This window comes from Clarias gariepinus, chromosome 24, assembly GCF_024256425.1.
Source record: "Clarias gariepinus isolate MV-2021 ecotype Netherlands chromosome 24, CGAR_prim_01v2, whole genome shotgun sequence".
NCBI lineage: Eukaryota > Metazoa > Chordata > Actinopteri > Siluriformes > Clariidae > Clarias > Clarias gariepinus.
This window is the reverse complement of record NC_071123.1, coordinates 18,987,082-19,004,887: the sequence shown is the minus strand read 5'-3', so window position 1 is coordinate 19,004,887 and position 17,806 is coordinate 18,987,082. Positions and strand designations below refer to the sequence as shown.

The following is a 17,806-nucleotide window of genomic DNA, read 5'->3' as shown; positions in this document are numbered from 1 at the left end:
AATGCATTGTTTGAGGCTGTCGGTGCCCTACTTGAGGATGTCTCCACTGTCCCAGGAGATCACGGGCTGATGCTTAGTTAGCCACGGACATCCAAGTATGATGTCGGAGGTGGACTGTTTCAAACCCAGGAACCTGATGTGTTCAGAGTGGAGCCAGCCTACACGCATATGTATGAGGGGGTGGAGTGACGCACCAATAAGGCGGCCTTGTTCCACCCACTGGAGGCTGTCAAAAAATAGTCATTTATATTTGTGTTACCTTGACTAAACTTGAACAGCTTCTCTCCAGTGGTGGATGCATCAACTGCTTGAGTAAATACTTCTCGGAAGTAATTGACAAAATCTTGGTAGCTGTAAACTACACTGCCATCTTGCTGCCAGATGGCCTCGGCCTATCGCAGTGCTTTGTCCTTAAGGAGGGAAATTATATAGGCAATCTTAGATCTGTCGGTAGAAAATCTGAGAGGCTGCATTTCAAAGGTAAGAGAGCACTGGAACGGGAATCCGTTGCAATTCCCTGGTTCGCTACCATAGGGCGCCGACGTAGCCATGAGACTGGCGTGTGCGGAAGGAGAAGGAGAAGAGGTTGTTGCTGCGGTGGTGAAGAGATGGCGGAGTTGTTTCACCAGCTCAAGTACTGGATCTGAGCCCGCCGGGTTTATTGTGTGATCTGACTTCCTGTAACGGAATGACAGACTCAACAGACAAGATCGAGCAAAAACCCGAACGGGCATTTTATTAACAGTTTTGATAAATGGAGCAATGAAATGAGAAACCAGGTTGGCTTAGCTGTGAGGTTGGAGCTGATGGACGAGATCTGACAAACAGGGGAGACACTGAACGAGGAGCGGATGCTTGACTGGAGACGAGACAGTGGAGCTGGGAACAAGACGAGACGATTCACGGACTAAGCAGAGGTTGACGAGTTGTGTAGCGGAGTCTGTATTCCATTGATGGTCAGACGATGAGTGAGGGGAAAAGCGGTGTATTTGAGGTGTGCTGTTAATGAGAATCAGGTGTGCATGTGATTAGAACACAGGTGATTGGGAACGGAGATTGAGGGTGGAGCCTGGTGTTTCCATGACACAAAAATTCATAAGATCACATTTTTTATAGTTGTTTTGGGTCGTTTTAGTGACCAATAATAATAATCCTAAGAATAATGAAGAATAATAATGATGCAAGTAATAACTGCGCAGTTAGAAATTCAGTGAGGCAAGTAATGAAAACTTACTCTGTCAGCATAGATATATTAATTTTATATCATGATATAATATTTCTATATACTGGTAGCAGTAAAATGTACGTGTTGTTAACAAAATGGTAACTTTGTTTCTACAGTACATGACGCATCCAAAAATCCAAATGCACAGGTTGATATTTGAAGCCTCGTTCATTCATTGAGACAAACCCTTTCGTATAAACCGATTTTTTTTTCTTTGACATTGGCTAATGCTGTGTTGCTAATCTGTGATGCTTTTTTTAAGGGGTTAATCTTTGGGTTTTGTGCATTTATTGTGCAAAACTGTGTTTTTCTGCAGTGTATGTGCGTCTGGTAGTACGCCCTTTTATTTATTTTTTTTTTTCATGGCAGCTGGAATTTGCAGCTGTTGGTCCACCTGCATGGGTTCTGGGGTGGTCCTCGCCTCGAGAGACCGGAGAACTGCGGGGGATTCTCGAAGCATGGATGTTTCTGCAGTTCACTCACTTAAACGGCTGGCGACTCGGATTGCTGTATGCATGAACCGTTCCAGTCCAACTGAGTCCTTGACGAAATTTTGTCAATAAGGCGGCCTTGTTCCACCCACTGAAGGCTGCCAGTCCTGAAAGTCAAAAAATAGTCATTAATATTTGCGTTACCTTGACTAAACTTGAACAGCTTCTCTCCAGTGGTGGATGCATCAACTGCTTGAGTAAATACTTTTCAGAAGTAATTGACAAAATCTTGGTAGCTGTAAACTACACTGCCATCTTGCTGCCAGATGGCCTTTGGATGGAATTTGCACATATTGCCTCTCAGTAAACTGCTTTTGCAGTAGCAGAATAAACAGGTACAGGATTGTTGCATGAGAGGGAACTTTCCGCTATTGGTAATAGATTGCAGATGGCATTGTTCTCCCAGACAGATTTTTTAAAAGGGTGGGCAAATATACTTGGGCGGCTGTCAATATACCTGCCCAAATATACTCTATGTGGTGGAAGGACTGGGCTGTGTTCTGTAGGAATTTTTAAGGTCAACCTGTTGACCTGAAACAATAGGCACAGACGGTTGCACATACACTGCAAAGAAACACAGTGAATGTTCGGTGAATGAAAGCAGGTGGAAATAACATTTTGTATACAAAACATAAAAGCTGTAGCTTTTAAATGAGATAAGCCACATGCATGATGAGCTATGTACAGTCATGACTAAGTTAGTACCCCTTTTGTTTTAAATTCTATGTCTTTTATCTTTGCTGCTACTTGTGGAACATTTACTGTTTACTGTTTCTCCCCCCACTACCTCAACTCATCACCTCATTACCACAGAGTACAGTGAAACCTCGGATTTTGAGTAACGTGGTTTTGGAGTGTTCTGCAAGACAAGCAAGATTTATAAAAAAAACCTTCCGCAAGATTTTTTTTTATCAATTTCGACTAATTATTACTTTTTTTTTCTCTTGTGATGCGGAATTGTGGGTAATCGTCTCCCCTGCTGAGTCTTAGTGCTCGTCTCTTACTGGTATAATCAACATCTGTGCACGCATGTACTGTTTACTATAACATTGTGACCACGTGTGTGTGTGTGTACGTAAAACATATTTTATTTTGTCTGTATGTGTGCGTGTACAATGCGCAAATTATGCTCGTTAAGGTTCTACTGTACTGTAATATCATGTTTGTTGCATTGTCACGTTTTGGCTCGTTTGCACATTTGCACGTGCACTTTATGTTGTCTCTTTTGTATAATAACATAGATAGTTCCCTGTTAATTTAAATGTCACACTGTTTTAGGTTTAAATAAAGAGGAATTGTAAGTTAGTACAAAAGTGTGAACAAATGTAATCATTTCATAGGCATGCTTTGATTGTTGGTAAATTGTAGTGTATCAAAGTTAGGCAGACACCTCAAGATGGTCAGCTTGATTATGGACACTTTAAGCTAAGTTTTAAGATAAGGGAAAGAGAGTTTTAGCTTGTTGTGCCGGTGCATCTTGATACACTTACCAGTCCGGGCCCGATCGACCAGGAGAGGAAAACACACACACACACACACACACGCAGGCATGATGTCTGAACGGTGCTATGTCTCGAACATCTAAAGAACCAGTCGTTAACATGTCAGTCATAAAGGGACCCGAGGACAGACAGACGAGGAAATACATTTGCATTCTCCTGATGAAACAAAATTGTTCTAGCAGACATGAGCTATCAGGATGTACCGTATATTTGTCTGGGTACAGGATATAGAAGGTGTTACTACATAAGACATTAGGAAGCACATAGAGGGGCCTGTTCTTAGAGCACAGGAATCTTCTTATTAGATTACAATGTTTTACAATATTATAAAACCTTACAATCTGTCTTGTCTCAGCTAGCCAGCTAATTAGGCTTCTAAGTTAGCTAGTTAGTTTTCTGTTAATTTATGTTGTAAATTTATGTTGCATGTAGCACCTTGGTCCTGGAGGAACATTATTTTGTTTTACTATGTACTAACTGTATATGGTTGAAGTGACAATAAAGCCGACTTGACTTGACTTGACTTGACTTTTTAGTGAAAAAGAATCTGATTGTGCTGTGTTTTAATATTAGACAACTGTTAACCTTTTTTACCATGTCATTTTTTATTTCACCAAGATTAAAAGACAAAAAAACAAAATAAATATTAGTAAGCAATAGCAAATAACCACATACAGCTTCCACAGGTCAGACAGTAAACCATTACCTTAACTCATTACCTCGGTATATGGATTGTGTCATGTTGTTTGTTGTGTTGTTGCTCTTGTTTGCACGTGCACTTTACGTTGTCTTGTCTTTTTGTAAGGTACTTAGTTTTTTTTGTAAATGTATAGTGTTAATCTGTTTTGTCTCAGCTAGTCAGCTAATTATGTGTTAATTAGTTAGCTTTTTGTTAATTGATGTTGCTAATTGATGTTTTTTTTATAGTACTTAGGTTTTTTGAGTGGCCATTAACTCCTTTGTATACTAGCGTATTCTAGAGACAACATCGAGGCCATCTGTCCAACAGCTAAACTTTGGTTGAAATTGGTTTATGCAACATAAAAATTATAGGGTGCCAGTAAGAGGTTAAATGTTTATTACACCTCATATTAAATGGTAGTTTATGATATTATAATTGGTTTTAGTGGTGCTTGGAAAGCAGCATTATTATTATCTTACAGGCTTATTATTCTCATTATTTTTAGTGGTGCTTGCGAAGCACTACTATTGTTATCTTACAGGCTTATTTTTCTTTTTCTTCTTCTTTTTCCAGATAAAAGTTTGGCGCGTAACTAGTCCCGCACCATTTATCGTAGACCCATGAATAAGGTGTCAAATCGTGCGGCTTATTTGGGAATAGGGTGCTATGACTTTTCTAAGGGGTCTCATAGACTTAACACTTTGATGGATTGTAGCACAGAGAGGGAATTTTGTAGAAAGGTCAAATTTACCACAGTTTGCAACCTGTATCAGAACATACCCCGCTCAAGAGTATAAGTTTTACCCCCAGGGCACAAGAGGTCCTTAAATTTGCCCCATCGACATATAATGGGGAAAATAATCTCATAGACATAACGTTGAGACCAAATTTGACAAATTGAAGCGCAGAGTGAGTATTTGGTAGAAATCTCAAATTTGCCCCACAGGGGGAAATTTATCTCCCCAAAAATCCCATAGACTTTACATTGATAACAACTTTGACCGATTCTAAGGCAGAGCAAGAATTTGATAGAAATCTTAAGTTTACCACAATTGAAGAGGCTTGCGAGCTGTGTCAGACATACCCCGCAAGAGGGTATAGGTTTAACCCCTGGGAGGGGGGCGGGTTAAACGGGGTAAGCCTCTTCAAATGTGGTAAACTGTGGGGGGGAGCAAGGGCGCCCAAGTTTGCCCCAATGATTTATAATGGGGAATTTGGTGCATGATTAGTGCTGTTCCGTTTGTCGTAGACCCATGAAAGAGGTGTCATATCGTTTGCTTTATTTGGGAATGGGGGGCTTGACGTGACTTTTCTAAAGGGCGAGTGGTAAACTGCCCCAGCAGGGGGCAATTAACATACAATAGTAGGACCTTTGAAACTGAATTTAACTGTGGATCTCACTGTCGTAGAGAGACGAAGGCGGGCTCATTTAACTCAAGCAACCAATCAGTTTTTCGCATTTCGCATCAACCTCATTAGCATGCTGTTAGCATGATCCTAACATGATTAGCATGTTGCTAGCATGATGCTAGTGAAATTTGAATATTGATAGCAACATCAATAGAATGTCGCTAACATGCTGCTAGAGTGTTTATGCATGTTGCTAGCATGACTCCACTGTTTTGCCACGGCAAGCACCACTCACATTTTCTTCAGAAAATGTACCTCTCTGTTTATTATACGATTTGACATGCAGTGAAGAGCCTTTTGTCAAAGTACTGTACCAGACCCTATTTATGTCCAGGTTTAGAATACTTATAGGAAAATAACTGTAATTATTGATTGCTTGAGGCAGTTTACTTTGGCTCGAGACTGACGGTGGATTACCGCTCTTTAAGTCAGTGCACAAAGCACATTTACTGTTTACTGTTTCTCCTCCCACTACCTACTAACTCATCACCTCATTACCACAGAGTACAGTGAAACCTTGGATTGTGAATAACGCGGTTTGCGAGTGTTCCGCAAAACGAGCAAGATTTATAAAAAAAATCTTCCGCAATATTTTTAAAATAAATTTTGACTAATTTTTTTCTCTCTTGTGATGCAGAATTGTGGGTAATCGGTAAATCGTAAATTTGTCTTATTTTTGTAATTATCTCTCTGCTCAAGGCTCAGCCTGTCTGTGTGCGCGTGCGTCATTGGACACCGTGCCACAAACACACACAGATCCCTCCTACCTTCGCCTTCACAGACACACACAGACACCATCACACACTTTCTCTCTGATTCTTTTCAAAGGTAAAGTGCAGGTTAATTTGTTTTATTTTTGTAATTATTGATTGCTTGAGGCAGTTTACTTTGGCCCGAGACTGACAGTGGATTACCGCTCTTTAAATCAGTGGATGTTCTCTTTTTAGATTATTTCGGGGTCATAAAGTACTTGCTTGATAAGTTGCGGAAAGATCTAGTGGAAATGTATGTACTGCTGGTATTGCAGTGGAAAAAAATAACGTGCATCTCTGCATAGGAAAGATATATAATTATATTTAATGAACGCATTCAGATGCTCCATCTATCTTATCATTCACCAACCACCTTGCAGGAGGGGGTCCTGCATCCAATTTCTGAACAAATGCCACAACTAAATCTTTAAAACGTTTACAGAGTAATGTAACCAGTTGGCTGAAGAAGAGACAAAGACTAGGATTTTCCAGAGAAGTATGAGGGAGGACAAGATTAACTTCAAGGCTCCACATAGCTGTCAACAGGAAGTCAACATATTAAAGTTTATTATAATGTTTGGCAAAATTTCTGTCATCATCAGTAGTTAGTAAATTGCTAGCTATTGCGATCTTTCATAAGCAGATCGGTTCAGTCATTAGCACATTTTAAAATGCACGTATTTACTTTTTTTTTTTTTTTTGCTTGTTTGTTTTTCACTTAAACTTGGCTTATAGCTAATAAAGCTGTTCTGAGAAATGAAAGACAAATTTAAGTCTGGAAGTAACAATTACATTTTTAGGGATTAATCTATCAACTCTTTGATTGATTGTTAGATTAATTGACTAATCAGTCAAGAATTTCCAGTTTATCTGTCAATTATTTTCTGGTTAGTCAAAATAATCTCTTGGTTCATTTGGCAATAAATAAGAACCTTACCTTAGATATTTATTATTAATAAAATTTTAACATTTTATTAAAACATTTTCTCAGAAAATACATATTTTACAAAAAAAAAAAAAAAAAAGAAACTTCCCAGCATAATAAAAATGACGTCAAGAATTAATAAGAAAGTCCAGTGGCTATGTGAGGCATGCGTCCGCTGACAGAATCTATATAGAAAGGAGCTTGTTCTAGTCCTAAGACAACAAGTAACGACGCACTAGTCAAAGTTCAGTGTTATTTAATCACGAAATCTACATTTCTCTCAGAAAGGCTTGTGCATTTTTTAATAGTCTTATGTTTGCCTGGTGCTGCCATTATTGGAGATGAACACAAACATTGCGTCGCATCAACACAATATACACAATTCGACATATTTACCTAATTTTTGTTCACAAGGATACATTATTGAAATGATAGTGTTGTTAGTGAAATAGACAATAACTTTCATAAAAAAAAATAACATGGTAAAAAAAATATAATCAATAAAATGTACAGTGTATAATTGTTTAAATGTTGGCAAGAATCCTGGCATTTACTGAGTGACTTTTAATTCATCTGTACAATATTTTACTAAAAATGACAAACAGAAAATACATTCAGAAAGAAAACACTGTTTGGTAGTGCTATGCTGCCACAGATATTGTGATTTTTTTTTTTTTTTTTTGTGAGAGAGTGACTACAGTCTTTGTAAAAAGTGCAGGATGTATACAAAATATTCCATTGTGCATCTTAAGAAAACCAATGTCCAGACTCGAATCATTCAGTGCTGTAACCAGATGGTTGGGAACTGACAGAGAATCCAAATGTACTTGTATATGCTGCAGTGTCCACCAGCCAACCGGCTGATGAAATGAGTGTTTAAGGCACAGGGCTGAATATGGGAAGGAGCACCTTCCTCTGGTACAGATCACGGATAACATGCTTCTGTTTATTTCTGTTCTTCCACCTGGACAGAGACACAAAAGGGAACAGGATGATGAACGTAACATGATATGACTGGTAAAACTGGGGCTTCAATCAGAAATCAGAGAGCACACTTTGCCCTGATTTCTCAATGTAGTTAAAACCCTCTTTTTGTTCTGTATGTTATCTGAGGAACCAAAGACTTCAGGATGTTCTGTAATACTGGAACATTGAACAATGGGGTGTTATGATGCAACCTTTAGTCAATGTAACTCTGTCTGACTGGGTGGTAAAACTATCAACCTTAACTAGAGATAAAGGCAATATGTGGGTGCGCCCTTAATCTGCTGCAACAAATAATCACCAAAATAAATGAATAACTAAAATATTTAAGTTTATTCGGTTATATCAGTTAGCTGTAATGTGTCATTTGGATAGTAAACACATTTGATAGTCTGGTGGATGATTTTCTGTGTACAGTACTCATGACATTTTATGTTTTTATGTTAGTAATTTTGATTGGTAATGAAGAAACAAGAAACTTTGGAATGTCCTCGTTGGAACTGTGTTTGTCAACAATTATAAATCGACTTTATACCTTATCTGATTTTATTACTTGCTTTTCATACAGGTATACATATTTTTGCATATCTTTAAAGCCCTATTATAAAATATTATATTTAGCCAGAGGGATGGTACTACAGATGGTACGTTGGTATGGTATGATGGTTTGATATGTTAAAAATTCTTCTTAAATGAATGAATAAATTTCCTATACCAGAGTAATAGGATCAGAGTATTTTACTTAGCAAAATACGATATTGGTATTTATGCAAATAATTGACTAAATCACAGTTATAAACGCACCTACGACATGATGAGAAATACAATTAGCAGAGAAACATTTTACAGAATACTGGGTGTGTGACAGTAACGCACTGTCATAGTTTGGTGTGGCCCTCAGTTTTTGAAGTCATGGTTCATTACATTTTGATAAAGTGAAAACAGATGTGAAGTTCTTTTTATTTTCTCAGGAATTCAACTTGGAAACATATAAACTTGTACAAACTTGTGAACAGTGGCAAACTGCCGATAATTTCCTGAGGTCGGAAATGATGTGATACTTATCAGCGTAATTCTGATCACTTTGAATGGAACACTAAATTATAGTTTTAAATAAACTTGTTCAAACGAAGTTTAAAACCTGTATACATTTCATCGCTTAAAAATAATGTTTAAGTACTTAACCACATGCACTAGTCTGCAATCAGAGACTGCATTCACTCAGATCATCCAACCAAACTTCCTGCATTTCACCATACAGGTTTGAGTACTAGTGCAGTTACAGTACATCATACAGAATTCCATCAGCTTTAACTGGAGCGTTTGGTATTTATAAGAACTTCTCATGCTGTGACAGGTTGTCTCATAAATATCAGTATTGTTTTTTAGTAGTTAGTCACCAGTTATATAATTAAACCTAGTTTAAAAGAGTAAAATATTTTGTAGTAACCTTCAATCAAATTAATTAGTTAATTGAAATGCTAAAAGGTAATTAATGAACTGTGCTAATTGGTAATTCATGATCAGTAATTTAAATAATTGTTAGTTACAGCTCTAATCCTGACTGTGTCTTTCATGTATTACTCAATCAAACAGCCCATTAACCACCATTTTAAGTAATCTTTAATTCATAAACTTACATCTTCCTGAGCATCCATAGTATGAGGCAGGTGGTACTGACCAAAACGATGATACCGCATATAATGGCGAACAGTAGCAGGAGGAGAGAATTAGGTCTTTCACAAGAAATTATTTCTGTCTCTGTAGATAAAAGGAAGTGGATTTAGGGTTCATGTCTAGGGCATGGACATCAGCATAAGGAATGCACATTGTTCTGTTGTACTATACCTGGAATGCATCTCACTTGGCTCCAATCGCTCCAGAAGCCATCATCGGCACAGTAAATATTGATTTTAGATCTGACCCGGAAGCAGCTTCTTTCAGTTTCAGGATCCTGAGAGTAATCAAATGCTGTCTCCTCGATCACGGCTGTCTGTGTAAAAGGGGGATGGGGTGGAGGAATCAGTGCAAATGATTATGATTGACCTCTGTGCTGAGTTTACAGTAGCTATTCAGGCAACTAATAAATATGTGTACATACATACAGTAGGTGGTAAATATATACTTTAGATGTAATCAGAATCAATAAGGGATTGATAAAGTCTTATTAATCTATTAAATGAAATATAAAGTATATGGAGTATATATAAAACATGTATATAAAATATATATATACACCAACATCATCTATACAATTACATTGATAGAGATGTACGCAAGTACAGGGTTATTATTTACTTTTTATTCCTATAACAACATGCTACAGCAATAATAATAATAATAATAATAATAATAATATGTAATATAACAAACTTATTGCTGGCTAATAAAAATGTGCAAAATAAGTGATACAGTATAAGAAATTTAAATCAGGGATACTATAGGATATCTGTTAGTATAATGGTGTGTATAAAATTGCAACTTGGGGGTAAGCTTTGTGTGATACATTTTTGCATGAAAATTAAAGTACTATTTACATTTAAGTTGCGAAAACAGAAGAGGTTGCATCAGGAAAAGCAAGTAGGGGCAAACTAGTAAATGTCAAACCTGCACCTGGCATCTAAAAACATTTGTGGTTTTATGACGTCAATGGTGTATGCTTTTGTAAGACAGCTCCTGTGCGACATCACACTAGGCAGTTTCACCCTGATTGTACATTAGCAGGAAATGCTTTTCTGATTAACTAAAAAGCTCTTTGTTAAAATGCCGTATTGTTTGGATTGCTAAGAATAAAAGATTCCTGAGTAGAGAACAGTAATTCAGAAGCGTGGATATACAATGAGAATGTTTTCATAATCAAATTCCGTCAAATCCAGCCCAGTCCACCCATAGTAACGTGTGCGAAATGCAGAATGCTCACCTGTTTCTCGCTGCCGTTGGGGTTGACTGTGGTTATTTCAAGCTCGTACTCCAGACACTGCTCTGGAACAGGACCTGATGGATTGGCCCACGCTACATGCACCAGGGTGTCATTAGAAGCTATATGTATTTCAGATACTGCTGCAGGTTTGACTGTGCGACAGAGAAAATGGAATTTTTAGGAATGATCCAGCCATGTACCAAGCCATCCAAATTGTCTAGCCTAGTCTAGCTCAAGTTTTGAGCCATGACGATGAGGAAGTGTGTTTACCATGGTTTTGGACTGCCAGGGAGAAGAAGGCCGGTTCCAAATCTCCCTGCTCAGAAGAGCCATTCACACAAATGTTAAATTCAGAAAATTCCATAAGAGACCAGGGAGGGAATCTACATCCCAGGCGGCGCTCATCAGTTAGGACATACTCTGGACATTCCATTGTTTCTTTATTTTCTCTGTGCCTGAGGAAATAGGACAGATTTAAACCACTCAACAAGTTTATATATATATATCAAACAAGTTTATAATTTCAGCAAACATTTTAGTATATCTTCTCAAAGGACAATACTATAGAAATGAAACTTGGATATATTAGAGTAGTCAATGTGCAGCTTGTATAACAGTACAGATTTACTGTTCTCTGAAAATAACTTAACATACAATCATTATTGTAAAAATACTGTAGCTGGCAACAAATGTGATAACAGCTGTACATCTTTAATCATGCAAATGCACGTGTCCTATTCATCATGTCCATGTGTTTGTCAGTGGCCAAGTATGTCTTCAGACCTGAATCCTATTGAACACCTGTGAGGCGTCCTCAAGTGGAAGCTCCATGTGTCTAACACCCAGCCGCTCCATGATATCATTATGGAGGAGTGGAAGAGAATCCCAGCAACAATATGTGCAGCTCTGGTGAATTTCAGGCCCAGGAGGATTAAGGTCGTGCTAGATAACAATAGCGCTCACACAAAATACTTTGGACACTTTGGAGACAGTTTTGACGTGTTCACTTGGGGTGTACTCATTTTCATTGGCAGCTATTTTGACAATAAATTCTGCATGTTGAGTTATTGTTAGAGGACAGTAAATCTGTACTGTTATATAAACTGCATATTAACTACCCTAGAGTATATACAATTTTCATTGTCCCTTGAGAACTTATAATAAAGTGATTGCTGAAATGTGAGGGGTGTACTCACTTTTGTGTACACATGTATGTATTCTATTTAATAAGTTGACTTCATAAATCCATTACTGATTACATCTAGCTTTTGCAAGCATTTTATTTTTTATATTTCTTAATTTAGATGGTATCAGACCTCTTACAGGTGGCTTAGATTAAGTAAAGAATCATGTACCAGTAGTATAGGTAGTATTTTGAGTTGAGTGGCTTAACAGGTCCAGGCTCCCACGTGCATTCCATGTATTCCTTGTTAAAATAAATGCACTGAAAATCCTCTATTCTTGAGCCAGCGACACCTGGGACAGATAACAATTCCAACATTAAAACCATGTGTTTATCTGTACAGAGCAAAGATTTCAATCTGTTTAAGTGAGCACTTACTGTACTGTAAGGTACTCAATTCTATCTTTCTGATTTAAAAAAGGTTAATACTCATTCCCTGTCTTATACTAGGTTGATGATTTTGCTGTGTGCCTGATCAATTCGCCAGAAGTGTCAAATAGTGTTACAGCAGTTAACAACTTCATGGATAAAATAGTATGTAACGACGCAGGTCTCATGAGGGACAGAGTCACACGAAAATGAACGGGAACGGGCTTCACCTGGCCCTGTCCGTTCTGGCGTAGACGGTGAAGCTTTTTTTATTTTGTATTTTCAGTTTTCTTTTGTTTTCCTTTTTGTTCATTAATTAATAATCCCGCGCCATCTCCAAACGGAAAGGTCTTCCCGTGCGTCTCATAAGCACTCTCACATACTCCTGTTTCATTCGTCCCTCGAATGCGTTAGGACTCTTACACAGTAGAACATCTTGTGGTGCGGCTCTCGTTAACCTTTTCTCTTTATTCGATGTCAAATGCTGACGAATCATTATGAACTTTATCCTGACTTATACTGCTGTGGGAATATTTGAAACAATATAAGCCTGTCCCTTTCTTGCCAACTCTAGGTCATATAGCGGTTAAACTGAGGAAGGACAGTTAGTCATTGTGGCTAAATTTTCCGCTAAACAAGGACCACATTTGATCACGTTTAATAACGGGCTCGAGGACAATTTGATCATGTGCAGTTTCTGCATAAAAGTAAAGGGGGCTTCCTTTGAAGCTGTTGGCCTGTAGAAACACATTTTATGATGAGGGATAAACTCAAGCATGCACTTAGGACTTGAGAAACAGCCATATATTAAAACCTAATGCTGCCTGATTTATCGTCCTTAAGGGAATCTCTAACTATAAATATTTGAATCCTCAAATACCAAGACTGAATAAAGGACTGACTTTATTCAAACTGACTTTTACCTTGAGTAATAACACACTGAGAACAAATCATTCTTATGAGGGCTCATATAAACAAGTAATAAATTAAAGGGAATTTGAATTAAAGTGAATTTTCATTTCACTCTGTTTTTTTTATTTTAACTATCATTTAGGCAAAAACCACCACTTGTAAAATAGAAAGAGATGGTGTTCTAGGAAAAATTAGATTTGGCTTTGCATAAACACTGTGTTCATTTGTCCTCACACTGAATAAACACAAATCTTGCCAATAACCACTCAGGGTTTAACAGTAAACCTCTCTAATTAGACAGCTGTTTATTGTGATCAATTCCCAAAATAATGTCAAATGGTTTTGTTTTTCTTCAAGTTTTTGGTTTAGACAAATTGGACCTAACACAGGTTATAATGTAGGTCAGCCTAGTGGCATGATGTACAGTACAGTATATGATCCCAGCATACCTTTGCGCTCGGGCGTTTGCACAAACTCGATTTCCTCTCCCGTCATTTCTGTCCCATTGGTACATGGTCCCTTCAGCAGGGTCAGCATCCGGACCTGGATGGGTTTCTCCAGGTTAAACTGGGCCATGTACGATAGCTTGGACGTCCGCACACCCTGGGAAACACACACAGGCACAGATCATGTCATCTCTCAAAGGAACAAATATTAACATCCTTGACAAAACAAATGCTGCAAAAGTTATATAAGCTGCTGGCTGTTTAGAAATCTGATGCTGCAACAGTGTAAAAGGGAATGAGGATTAAAACCCACTTGTCTACATGAAAATAGCTCTTAATCTTAGGCAGATAAAAAAACAGAAGCTAAAGGAGAAATGAAATATTGCATTAAAAAAGTGTAAGATGAAAACTGTTTCTGCTTTGTGCATGGAAAACGCACGACATTCCAGCACCGAGTCTGTTCTGGTTTTGCACGGTAATAAAGGTCTAGAACTTGATTTTCTTGTTGATATATTGTTACTGAATAGCTTTGATTTATGCAGGTGCCATATTATTCCTGAATTCATGGTGTCAATGTATAATACGAACTGCACTGCAAATAGATCTGGTTAGGATTGCATTGAATTTAAGTGTAAAACAATTACACATATATTAAAAACAACATTATTCTTTAAGCGTTTAACAGTTTATGCTATATTTGTATGAGAAGAGATTGGGCCCTCGGCCATAGTGATTGTATTAAATGCTAGGTTATATTTAGCTTGCCTCTTTTTTTCTTTTTTAAGAAATAGATTTTTTTTTTCTTCTGCCTGAAGTCTTCCATGGAACTGAATCCTAATTCTGGGTAACTCCCAAGCTGTGATCTGGGCCAAGAATAACTGTACACAATGCCGATAAAGTGAACAATGTTCAGCAGCACCAATGCTTAATTGCTTCTTTGTCTTTGCAGGAACATATAGTGCATTCTGACATGGGACTAAAAAAGGTACACATACAGCATCAAGACAAATTTTAAACGTCCTGTCCAGGTTCTAGCAGCATTCAGGAATTATTGCACCACAAAATAGTTTTGTTCAGCCTGAGTCAAAATGCATCTTTAACCTGAAAAACCAGAACTCACAACTTAAATGATTGTTTTAATTAGACGTGATGTAAATGCAGCATTTTATTTGTAACATTTAGCTAGAGTTCACAGTCAGCATCCCTGTTGCTTACAGTACAGTGTGTTAGCTACAGTAGCACAAAGTTAATTAGCTAACAACAATCCCCTACTAGGTCACACACATTATGTCATCCTTTCTAGTAGCGCTTCTTGATGATGCATTATACTGTATCTGCAACTGTGTTATTAGTGTTTTTTTTGGTACTACATGTGACAAAGAGAAAACACTTTTACAGTATACACACACACACACACACACACACACACACACACACAAATAAAAAAAGAAACAGAAAGTCGTTATTGATAATAGATAATTGCGTATGTTGTTTTTTTGGCCACACCCAATGACATTTTTTTGACCAAAAATAATATCTAAAAAATAAATAAATACATAAACAACTAAAATCCTAGCAATGTCATGTCAAGGTCTGGTCACGCTGTATAGAACTTTGAAAAGTATATATATATATATATATATATATATATATATATATATATATATACACACACACACACACACACACACACACACACACACTAAAAGCTGTGGTACATGGGTGAAATTTAAATTATGCACGACTTTGATTGGTACAAGAGATAACAGTTATTTTATCTAAAAGTTCAAGAGAAATGCCTTCCAAGGCATTCCAAGCTTCCAAGACAATATAAGAAAAGTCTTCTCTATCAAGAAGTGCTTCAGCTTAGTTAATAAAATTAACTTCTTTTTCCTTGTTTCTTTCATTAAGTTTGTTGGATTTTCTTTATCTAACACATCTTATTTGTTCATAAACACCACTGCCCTGGACTGTATGTTCATGCTACAGAAGTGTTTAAAAATACACAGACAGATTTGTTAGGGCATCTTTCTACATACCTTCCATCTCCCCGTGTATGCGTCATAAAATCGGAGCTGGTAACGAACATTGCAGTTCGTGACGTCTTGCAAGCTGCTTGGCGGACTCCATTCAACTCTTAAATATCCCAGATGGTCTGGATCGATGACCTTTATGTTTTCTGGAGGATCCACTGAGGAAAAGAAAAGGCGTGTGTGTGTGTCAGAAGAGACACTGCTTGTTAATGAGTCATTATCATTTCAATACAGACAAGGTTTGTTAGTCAGAATGGAGAGTCCTAGGGAATTCGGAAAGCTTACCTGGCACGCCTGACTGAGTGACTGAGTGTGAAGTGTGCTTAGTCAATAAAACAAAGGTGACTAAACACATCCAGGACAATGTTTGAGGTGAAGTCATTCTTTTGTGCATTTGTCTTATTCCTGAGAAGGGGACAAGAGGCAGGTAAATGTTTATGTGAAGGATATGTGTTTCAAATGGGGATTTTTAGAGAGAGTTTGAGGTTTAAAGAGCCATTATTTATTTTTAACATTATTGTATGTTTGTTTAAATACACTCATGTAGACACTTATTTAAGACAGTACTGCTAAGCTTATGTAAGGTCTAAAAAAAAAAAAAAAAAAAAAAAAAAAAGAAATGTGTGGATACAATGTGGAAGATTTTCCCAGTTAGAAAACTTCACAGTAGAGATAAGTGTGTTAACGCTACCTGATTTATTAAATCGAGCACAAGAGAAACACACCTGTAAAATGTCATAACCATAAGTCGGTTGAAGCCGAATTTTCACCCCCACCCACGCATCACTGGCAAGAACTCCAGAGAAAATATTAAACATTGGAACAATGTATATACCGATGCTGTCAAGACTTGCCATTACAAGACATGCCTCATAAGGCTTGTATAAGGATTATAGTTTGTGTAATAAGTTATTATTTTAGCAGGTAACACCGGACCCACATGTAGAGTCAAAGACATCAAGAAAAGATTTTTTTTTTTTTTTTTTTAAAGGGGGGAGGGGAGTAAAAAAAAGAGCCTTTTTTCTTTTTTACAGCAAAGCAAAAAAATTGAAAGAAGAAACCTAAAAGCATATCCAAAAGCACAAGAATCATAGAATAACTCACCTAATGTTCTTGAATGGCAAGATGGGGCACTTCTTTAGTGATGCTCTCAGTGTGTGTTTACACACTCTCCTCTGAAAGCTGTCTGATTGTACACTGCCTTTTGTTCAGACAGCTCCCCCTTACAGATATGGCTCCACCTACAGGGAACAAAAATGCCTTACCACCAGACATTACCCAGGAAAGCACTTTGTTTGTGTCTGTGTTTATCTGTAAAAAGAAAAAAGAAAAAAAAAAAAAGATAGTGAATTGATTAATCTGTGGTCTTTTATCTACCCTCTTTTATCCACCATGAGGAAAACTGACAGATGTTGAACCTTTTTGCATCAGTCAATTTATCTGGAAGTTTGAAAACTGCAAGAAATATAGTGTGTGGTTTCATGGGTTCATATCACAAATCACAAACAGAGGTTTATATGTTGTTCCTGTGTCCATGTGGGTTTTCTGTGTGTTCTGCAGACAGGATAAACTGCCCTAGGGATGAGAATGGGAGTGTACATGTATAGTGCCATGTTATTCAGGGTATATACCCGCTGTGCAGGGATAAAGATGAATGAAATATTTCCTAAATGCTTAGCCATTAGTATTGAATCTGCTTTGTCTAAATATAAAAAAGTAGTATATGTTTGAAATATTAGATATTATCATGAGTTCAAATATATATTTGTCAAGGAATTGCATTTCAGAACCATCCTGCGCCCGATTAACGAGTTATGTGGACATTTGGACTCTTGGACACTTAAATGGAAATGCAGTCTTTTCTGTCACAACCGTGATATTTTAATATTAATTTCTAGAAGTTAATAAAAATATCACATTACTTGAATGATTTAAACCACTTTTTCTAGTACTAATGAGAAAGAGAGGACCA

General features: G+C 37.3%; 1 protein-coding gene across 1 annotated transcript; it reads right to left on the bottom strand.

Moving 5' to 3' along the window:
- Positions 1–7,077: 7,077 nt before the first annotated feature.
- On the bottom strand, positions 7,078–17,019 carry il13ra2 (interleukin 13 receptor, alpha 2). The gene is made up of 10 exons (XM_053485194.1): positions 16,939–17,019; positions 16,120–16,239; positions 15,841–15,992; positions 13,805–13,958; positions 12,247–12,367; positions 11,162–11,346; positions 10,892–11,043; positions 9,820–9,964; positions 9,612–9,732; positions 7,078–7,951 (listed from the first exon to the last, which is right to left on the bottom strand). Exons 2-10 carry the CDS (start codon positions 16,226–16,228, stop codon positions 7,864–7,866), a joined length of 1,227 nt encoding a protein of 408 aa, XP_053341169.1. The 5' UTR covers positions 16,229–16,239; positions 16,939–17,019; the 3' UTR covers positions 7,078–7,863.
- Positions 17,020–17,806: the final 787 nt, after the last annotated feature.